Source organism: Pollicipes pollicipes, unplaced genomic scaffold (genome assembly GCF_011947565.3).
Source record: "Pollicipes pollicipes isolate AB1234 unplaced genomic scaffold, Ppol_2.1 Scaffold_3087;HRSCAF=3621_pilon_pilon_pilon, whole genome shotgun sequence".
NCBI lineage: Eukaryota > Metazoa > Arthropoda > Thecostraca > Pollicipedomorpha > Pollicipedidae > Pollicipes > Pollicipes pollicipes.
The window spans coordinates 4854725-4863775 of NW_023596225.1; the positions used below are offsets into that span (position 1 = coordinate 4854725).

Below are 9051 nucleotides of genomic sequence, written 5' to 3' on the forward strand. Positions count from 1 at the left end.
AAAGCATGGCACCGTCACTGCGCCTACAATCAGCTGCCGAACGGACCCTCGAGTATCGGCTGATACTCCCACTGCACGACCTCCCCGCCCGCAACAGCGAGATTGCGCTGCTATCGCCCAGCGCCGAGGTCATAGCACAAATCGGTGTCGATGCGTGCATGACGTCACTGGCCAGGGGCGCGTCCGGCGTGGATCGTCGGCTGCCGCTGCCGTCTGAGGACCGCCGACGGCGACAGTAGCGCCAGACAGTTGGACTGACGCTGTCGCCGCCGCTGCGCTGGCGGCTGCGGGTGGTGGGGGGGGGGGGGGGGGGGGGGCGCCGCGGGCCCGCCGCGCCGCGCGGCCGCCCTGCGGAGGGTAGCCTGGTGGCGCCCCTGTCCGCCCAGAGAGATACGAGCTGCGCCGTGGCTCGCACTGCGTCTTGCCTCATGCACAGCACGAGCCGCGGAAGCGAGGAAAGCAGCTGCCTCCTGGCACGGTCCGACCCGCTCTCGAGCGCTGAACGGCGATGGCGGCGGGACGAAGCGAGCCGCCGCAGTACGGCTTCCAGCCGGCGGTGCTGGACGAGGGGCACGGCCAGCAGTTCGGCATGGGCGTCATCAGCAGCCAGCCCGGCGCGATGGGCGGCGTGGCCGGCGGCGGCACTGCGCCTGGCCTCCAGTACCTGGCGCATGTCGACCAGCTACTCGTCCAGCAGAAGGTCGAGCTGCTAGAGGTCTTCACCGGCTTCGAGACAAAAAACAAGTACGTCGTGACGAACAGCATGGGCCAGCGGCTGTTCTACGTGGTGGAAGACACGGACTGCTGCACGCGCTGGTGCTTCGGGCCGATACGACCGTTCGACATCCGTGTGCTGGACTCGCAACAGCATGAGGTGCTGCATCTAAGCCGGCCGCTGCGCTGCCAGGGCTGCTGCTGCCCCTGCTGTCTGCAGGAGCTGGAGGTGACGGCTGGTGGCCAGGTGATCGGTCTCGTCAAGGAGGAGTGGGCGTTCCTCAGGCCCAAGCTGACGGTGATGCGGCCCGACGGCACTCCAGTGCTGCGCATCGGCGGCCCCATCTGTCAGTGCGCGCTCTGCAGCGATGTTAGCTTCCCCGTGCTCTCCGCCGACCGCTCTCGGGAGGTCGGCAACATCACTAAGCAGTGGAGCGGCTGCGTTAAGGAGATGTTCACCGACGCGGATAACATGGGCGTCAGCTTCCCCATGGACCTGGAGACCAACATGAAGGCAACTCTGCTAGGTGCTCTCTTCCTGATCGAGTTCATGTACTTTGAACGACAGAACTAGCCGAGAGTAGCCAGACTGCTTGCGAGTATGTCCAAATTCAGACGGTCTATACAGAAGGTGAAGTGTGGGCGCTCAATCACTGATGGCCATGCGCAGCGGTGTTGTTTCCCACGCAGTGTGGGGGCTCGAGACCTCTCCCCAACTTTGAAAAGAAAATGTGTAAAATTAGAGAAAAATCGTTTTCTTGAGTATTCTGGTGGTAGGCTAAGATTCGTCTCATTGCTGAGCGTTATGCGCGAGGTATTTTGCACAACGCCCCCGGTTGCACCGCTGCACCACGCCGACCGCCACCTGTCGTCTGTGCTCTCACATGTGGTACTGTGGACCGCCTGCTGTTGACGTTAATGCCATGCGAGCGCGGAACAGATGCAGTCCCACGTCCTTCAATGCCCTCGGAAATCGGCTTGGCTGTAATTCGGCTTTACGATCAGTCAGCAAGCAGTGTTTGCAACCATCCTTAATCGGTCATGTGTGGTGGTCTGCCTTGGGTACTGAAGTTTTGACTTCAATGTGACCTATGTTTTTGCGAGCATAAACAAGATTGAATCAAGCCTGCTGCCCCTCCACGCTGTCGGTAATGTGGACAGGAGTGAACTGCTTCGAGGCGTCACACGATAGCTTTATGAAGAACATGATACTTAATATGGATCCATGGGGTCTTGTTTCGGCCAGTGCTATACATAATTCTCTTTCCGAGCGCCCCTCCCATATTTTTTAGTCTGCCCCGCCGTCATCACACGCACCACGAAATGCGGAAAACTTTTCTAACGTCTGGGATTTATCAGTACACTGACGTGTCAGACCCCGCAGAACCTGATTACAGCAGTGCAACTGCGATATCGGATTCATGATTTATTAGCAACACAACATACGAACTTTATCAGCATTCTTACGGATAAAGATTCAAATGCAAAGTGCTTACACCCTTCCCACATCTTGTTCAAGCGCATAGCTAGGGAGAAATCGATGTCTGAAGGGCCGGATTCCGCCCCGTCGTGTATTACATGACACTAAAACCTGGGTCGACATATCAGCACAAAATCATGCGAAAAGACAGGATGGAGTGGGTTTGTACAGAGGACAGCGACAGGAAGACTGGTACCGCTCTCGGCGAGCCAGCTGGCGGCACCCGCACCGAGACGGCGATGCTCCTCAACAAACGGCATCTTATGTACACAATGCGCGACCTAGCGCCGCCACATATCACTGAGCGGATCTGGACAACACTGTCGCCGGGATGCCGGCGACCACCATCGGACGGACGCCGTCCCAATGACGCCACTGGCGAAGAGATGGGCAGAGCGGCGGGCCACGCCCGACCTTCAGCTCGACGACTTGGCGGCGGCGCCCTTGATGTGCGCCAGGATCCACGGGTGGTTGGCCACGGCGTCCAGTGACAGCCGCTTGGCCGGGTCCTTCTGCAGCAGCTGCGGGCAGGACGGCGTCATTTCATCCGACATTTGACTGGCAATGGCGCTGCCGCGCAGCGCACGGGCCCACCGGCGCCATCGGATGTGAAATCACGGCCTCGACACTCGCGGAACCCGACGGCTCACAGTCACCTCGGTCTAACTCACGCCACACTTGTAGGTCACATCAGCCTTGGGGAAGGCATAGGACTTGCACCATGTTGAGCGAACCGCATCAGCCCAGCCCATACGCCGCACGAGCGGAACAACCGACCGAGACAACGCGCCGCGCAGCCCATCTCCCCGCTCTCCTTCCACCCCCACCAGCGCCAGCCCGCGCGGCCGCGCCGCCGTCTCCGCCGGGCGCGTGAGCTCACCCCGCAGACGAGGTTGCGGGCCGGCTCGCTGACGTGGCTGGGGAAGCGCAGGTCGACGCGCGTGATGCGCCGGTACGTCTCCGGGTTGGTCTCGGCCTCGAACGGCGGCCGCCCCACCAGGAACTCGTAGCACAGGATGCCCAGCGACCAGATGTCCACCTTCTCGTCGTGCTCGCGACCTTCGATCATCTCCGGCGGCAGGTAGTCCAGCGTGCCGCACATGGTGCCGCGCCTGCCGGTGCCAGCGTCCCGTCAGAGCACACGAGAGGCACACGTGGGAGGGGCGGCCTCGGGTTCCGGCACGCGCTGCAGCCTCTAGACGCTCAGACCGCCGATGGGGGAACACGCGACATTCCGTAGCGCGCAGAGCGGCCGGGAGCGGCCGGCGGCGGCACAGTCGGCGCGCCGTCCAGCACAACGAACACGCTGGAGGCCGCCATGATGCCACCAATTTGAAACGGCCGTTTAATTGAATATGACCGCAGTGTAACGATATCAGCAGGGGTTTAGGTACACGGTTATGAGTGTACGGGGACGCACACTGGCGTTCCAGTATTTCAACATAAACGTCGGGAAAAGACGAGAACGACCGAGAAATGTAATATTCAGCAAAGTTTCATTGTGTTGACAAACCCATCTGCTCGGGTGCCCGCAACCAACACGCTCCAGTAAACGATGCCATGCTTCCGCAAGGTAGAGGGACGGGCCTTCATTGGGATACTGGAGAGGAGCGAAGGTGCGATATTACAGCAGTACATAGACATGACCAACAGCAATACCAATGCAATGCAATAACTGACAATCCTGCAAGACGCTGAATACAACCTTGTTAAGTACAAAAACATGAGCCAAGATTACGCGGGCATAGAGCGATAAATTATCCAATCTGGGCCATTCTTTAACTATGTTATCTTTAGTCTCGCCGGACAGTTAATGACCCAATCTACATTAAACGTCCGGCGAAACTAAAGATAGCAATCTGAGCATAGTTCACATCAACTGTACTGACGCATACATGTGTCACAAAAAAGAAACCTGTTCGGTGGGTCAGACGGAAGCCGACGCCCAGTCACCTGAGTTACACGGACATGTAAGAGGACGTAAGGAAATGTTCTAGCCCCCCCCCCCCCCCACCTTCCCCCCCCCCATCGCGCACCATCATCCGGTGGCGGGGGCTGACCCGCCGGCCCAGCGGTGCCCACAAGCGTGTCCCCCGCACGCACCTGGACGACGGCGCGTGGACGGACCAGCCGAAGTCGGCGATCTTGATGTCGCCCTTGAAACCGAGCAGCAGGTTTTCGGGCTTGATGTCACGGTGGATGACCTTCTTCGAGTGGCAGTATTTGAGCGCGTCGGCCATCTGGGAAATGTAAATGGCGGACCTGCCCGGAGGCCGGGAACGTCACAAGGGCACCGCCGGCGAGAGTTGCGTCGTGCTTGGAGAACGCTTTAAAGAAGCTAGATTGCTTCATTAGTACAGACGCAATACCCACGGGGCCTTCAGCAAAATACGACGGTGCTTATGATTATAAATGTGATCTCAAGAGTATCTTCCACAAGATGTTTACAATGTGACTATGACATCGATGCCGCTCGGTTGCAGAAATCATTCAAAGCTCGATGGTGCGACGCCTTCGTTGTCCAGATGTAACCATCATGGACACGCACAGGCACACGCGGAAAGCAAAAAAACGAAAACAACAAAAAACTCAAGAGCATCATAAACATTCAGCCGTAGCAAGGACGAAAAGAGTATCTTTGTTAAAGCCAGTTGATTGGATACATCAATCGAGTCATAATGGATGACCATTCCTGTGATGCGACGCATGAGTTTCGGCTCTTAACGAGGTTCGTGATGACACCCCTCAAGGATAACATTCCTCATCCACATGGCTTCAGCGACACGTGCTTGCTGAATGCGTCTCGGTACGATTGATGAGAGATACGTTCTTCGTCGTTGCAATGGCTGGGCACTGTGGCGAATCTGGATAGTGTTAGTGGCTTTGAGTACAACAGGGCCGCAGACTTCAAGCATTGGTGGAAGTCATCTGGCTGGATTTTCGCCGTCCAGAAGACGGTACGGCCAACACTTTCCAATTAGTATATTCAAATCCTCGTTACACGCCCCGTTACAGATACAGCTTGAGAGCTGATGTTACTCTTATTGGTGGCTTTCAGCATAGCTGTGGCAGCCAGTGTTTGAAATGCGAAATCTGTCATGACGCCGCACAGGTGGAAGATTTTAAAATAAAGTCTGCTTTGCTTTCTACACAGGCTCGGAACTTTGTACACCTTTCAATACAATTCCTTAAACTCAGATACATATCACTATCCCCAATCAACACTGTCAACATATCAGCACTATCCCCATGTCAGAGACGTTGATAATGGCAATGTAACATCCAAAAGGGTACGTTTTGGTTGCGAAACCATCACCACGGCCAAAAATTTTCGAACACCACTTCGGGCTAACTCTCAAGATAACAATACGACTGCCCAATTAACCACCAAGTGACTATGGACACTCACAAAAGCAAGGGAGCATGGTGGGAAGAACGTGTGCGATAACTGCAACTTTTCGTCTTTCACAGAGCGCGCCTCAAATCTCGAACACAGCGCCGTAGTGGCACGTGTAAAAATATGGGACGCAAGAGAATCGAGTTACGTTCCCACCGCCAACACCCACGCACTCAAATGACCAATACAAGCAGCGCCGCGAACAGAACATCCGCACGAGACATGAGCAGCCAGACACGCATGGCAGAGAAACGGCCAGATCGAGCTTTGCCTCGTGGAACCGATGCTCACCTGGGCTCGTCGAAACGCTTGTTCTTCTGGGATTGCAGCTCCTTGTACAGCTCTCCCTTTGGAGCGAACTCCAGGATCAAGTAGATACGCGTATCATCGTAAAAGTATCCGAACATCTTCAGAATGTTTGGATGCCTGGAAGGCAAGGCTTTGGTGAAAAGCCATGAATACAAGACTGGTGAAGCCTTAGACGTGTTTATAGACTTGCGCAGAGGGATGGGAATAGACGAGGTATGAGCATCTAAGCATAAGACTTTAACGCAGGGTGACCTTGACAACCGACCCGATAGCGCAGCACACCCTACATGAAGACAGTCGGTCAAGAAAACAGATCCTTTAACAGCTCGTGGGAAAACGCTTCCCTCATCCTCGCCGCCAAAGCCCGCCCACACGCCTTCCCATAAACTGGCGGCACGCCGCCGACCGCTCGGCATTGCCGGAAGCAGGCGGACGCCCACCTGAGGTGCGACTGGATCTCGATCTCGCGGCGCAGCTGATGCTCCACGTGACTCTTCTGCAGCTGCGACTTGAATAGCACCTTGAGCGCGACGATGAAGTGCGACGCCTTCTCACGCGCCAGGTAAACGTTGCCGAACTTGCCCTTGCCGAGCGGGCGGCCGATGTCGAAGTCGCTTAGGCCCCATTTCCTGCGGCCGAGCCGGTCAGCGTGGCGACAGATGTGGGGCGCGAGAGCGGCCGGTCGAACGCCATCTCGGCCGCGCTCACCACCGATAGCTCGTCCACGCACATCAGCCGGCAGCGCCAGTCGCCCTCAGACACCCAAACAACTGTAGCGTCAGCAGCGACACAAACTAAGTTATGAAAAAAACAGTAGCGCACAAAGGCCACAAAACGCACAAACCATGTGTCAGAACGGTGCTCAGTACACCGCACTGGCCAGACAGCGGCTGTTGGGACCGGTTTTGGTGCCGGCCGTCACCTGCCCGCAGGCACCGCCGGGCCGGCCGCCCGGCCGGGACACCACTCACGGACCTAGGCTGTTTGGCGGGCCGCGACTTCTCCTGGGCGGCGCCAGCGCCAGCGCCAGCCGGCACGTTTGCACTGGACTGAGAGAGGGGCACGCGCGCCGCCGAGCCCTCCGGCTTCGGCTCCAGCTTCGCCTTGGTCGCCATCCGGTTCTCCTGCTGTTGAGCCGCACGCGGCGCCTCCATGGACACTCAGGACGGAAGCGGTATCCAGGCACCTGCGGGCGACCAGCAGTGTCGGAACGCTGGGTCAGAACGGACCCACGACACCCTCCAAGAGACCTTGCCACAACATTGTCAAACACCGAAGAGGCGGGCAGGCCAGGTCTGCAAAAAAATCACGTTTCATGAGCATACCTCATGCTTTCACATTTTCTACACAGTTGGCAATTCTGACGCCTCATGTTGATCCTTCTCATGTTCTCCATCCAGCTCATGCAAGGTTAAATGCAAGACAGGGCTAGTTGTCAAAACACCCTTACATTACCACCTCTACATTATTTATGACTCAGTGGTTAACATCTGGCAGACATCTCACATTGGCCACTTTGCAGTATTCCTGGTAGTGACAATACCCCCTTGATCATTTATGTGTAGATGACTTTCTGTCAGGGTGTTGAACAAACTGTGGCACCATGCATGGAAGCATAAAGGAAAATAATTGAATAACTGAGGAAACTTGGGCATGACCATTATCAGGGGACTTTGCAGACAGCAACATGTCACATGCATGACTGTATATCTGGGGACTGTCATGGCATGTCACACGGCGGCTTTAGTTGTGCGGTGGCTGAGACATTTGCCCTGTTCTATCTGCTGTAGACAGGTATTTAATGAGAATCTAAAACAACCTCTGTCTATGAAAGTCCAGCCCCCTACCAGAATGGGCTTAGCATGCCATTGTGGCTGATGGTGGTAACATTAAGTCAGGATGCAGAATGAGTGAAAACAAAGTTGTTTTTACGTGGTCTCAAATGAGAAGTTCAGTTGTTTCCTCCACCATCACAAAATTATGCATATGCCACTGGGCATACAAGCCACAAAATTTGGCAGGCTATTTTCCTATATATGTATGCAATCATTTTGCATCACATTCCTGGATGTCATGCCTTCCATCTACAGATAAAATACATGCTGGGCTATTACTGTGCTATGTCATGTCTTAAAGCACTCCCAGGTATGGAAGCTATCAGTCAGCAAAAGGCATACAAATCTTACATCCCTTAAAAATGTGTGCTTACATGTTCACATTAAGATGGGTCATTACACTGCTCCTTGCCAAGCACAATGAGTCAAGTATACCTGTATAATTTTGGATGAGACCATTGTGTAGAACAAATGGTAATGAGCACCACAACTAAGACCTTTAACATTGTTCCAGAACTGTTTATCAAGTTCACTATGCAAGTCTATACCTGATACATAAAATTCATTATGGCTTGCATGCTGGAAGGGAATAGGCTGTACAGCCAGCAAATCCCATTGCTGACAGGGTGACTGACATGTTACAGCACGAATCAAATCTACCATTTTACTTCAGTTTTGAAAATGTGATGCAAACATGAATAGATGGTTTAAGGAACATTAGCAACACCAATGCATGAAAGAAGTAGTTATCTACCTAACCAAACCAGACACAGACAGCCAAACACATGTTGACTTCAAACAATCTAATCTGCATAAAACAATGCAGTAAAAGCAGAGCTGAGGTAGAAGCAGAGCCATAGTTAGAGCAGAGCTGCAGTAGAAGCAGAGCTGTCATGCTAGTATGAACACGCAATTTCAAAAACGATCTACCTATTTGACTGCAAATCTGAAAGCTCACGCCGATTCACTCCTGTGATGGCAGTTCTCCCCGAACAATGTTGCGGAAACTCCGATTTCAATACAAAACACAGTAAAATGAAAGAGCTGTGAAAGCGTCTAAAATTATCTCAGCTGAAGATGATAAAACCAGCCAAATCTGAAGCTGCTCACCACACCTCTACGTACACAAATTTAAAATGGCACGGGGGGGAGAACAGCTGACATGCAACGGCATCCAAAGTTCCCGGTCGTTTCATTGGCTGCTGTGTACAGCCTCGATAAGATATGTTGGTTAAAAACGTTGTGATTTAAAAGCGCAAGTTTTTCCGAAAGTTATTAGAAAATAAGTTGTTTAAAGATAACAACCAAATTTATCA

The 9051-nt window shown here is 54.1% G+C and overlaps 2 protein-coding genes across 4 annotated transcripts; one reads left to right on the plus strand and one right to left on the minus strand.

Moving 5' to 3' along the window:
- The first annotated feature begins 406 nt into the window (after positions 1–406).
- LOC119089556 (phospholipid scramblase 1) lies at positions 407–1839 on the plus strand. Its single transcript, XM_037212295.1, has one exon. The coding sequence runs from the start codon at positions 509–511 to the stop codon at positions 1286–1288; it is 780 nt and encodes a 259-aa protein (XP_037068190.1). The 5' UTR covers positions 407–508; the 3' UTR covers positions 1289–1839.
- Positions 1840–2120: 281 nt separating this feature from the next.
- On the minus strand, positions 2121–8884 carry LOC119089557 (aurora kinase C). Of its 3 annotated transcripts, none has more exons than XM_037212298.1 (7): positions 8861–8884; positions 6876–7086; positions 6341–6529; positions 5883–6017; positions 4298–4456; positions 3075–3306; positions 2121–2715 (listed from the first exon to the last, which is right to left on the minus strand). In XM_037212298.1, exons 2-7 carry the CDS (start codon positions 7052–7054, stop codon positions 2611–2613), a joined length of 999 nt encoding a protein of 332 aa, XP_037068193.1. In that variant the 5' UTR covers positions 7055–7086; positions 8861–8884; the 3' UTR covers positions 2121–2610. The 3 variants fall into 3 exon arrangements, with proteins under 3 accessions (XP_037068193.1, XP_037068192.1, XP_037068191.1); XM_037212297.1 differs by having other exon boundaries at positions 8694–8870; XM_037212296.1 differs by having other exon boundaries at positions 8666–8870.
- Between the last annotated feature and the right edge of the window lie 167 nt (positions 8885–9051).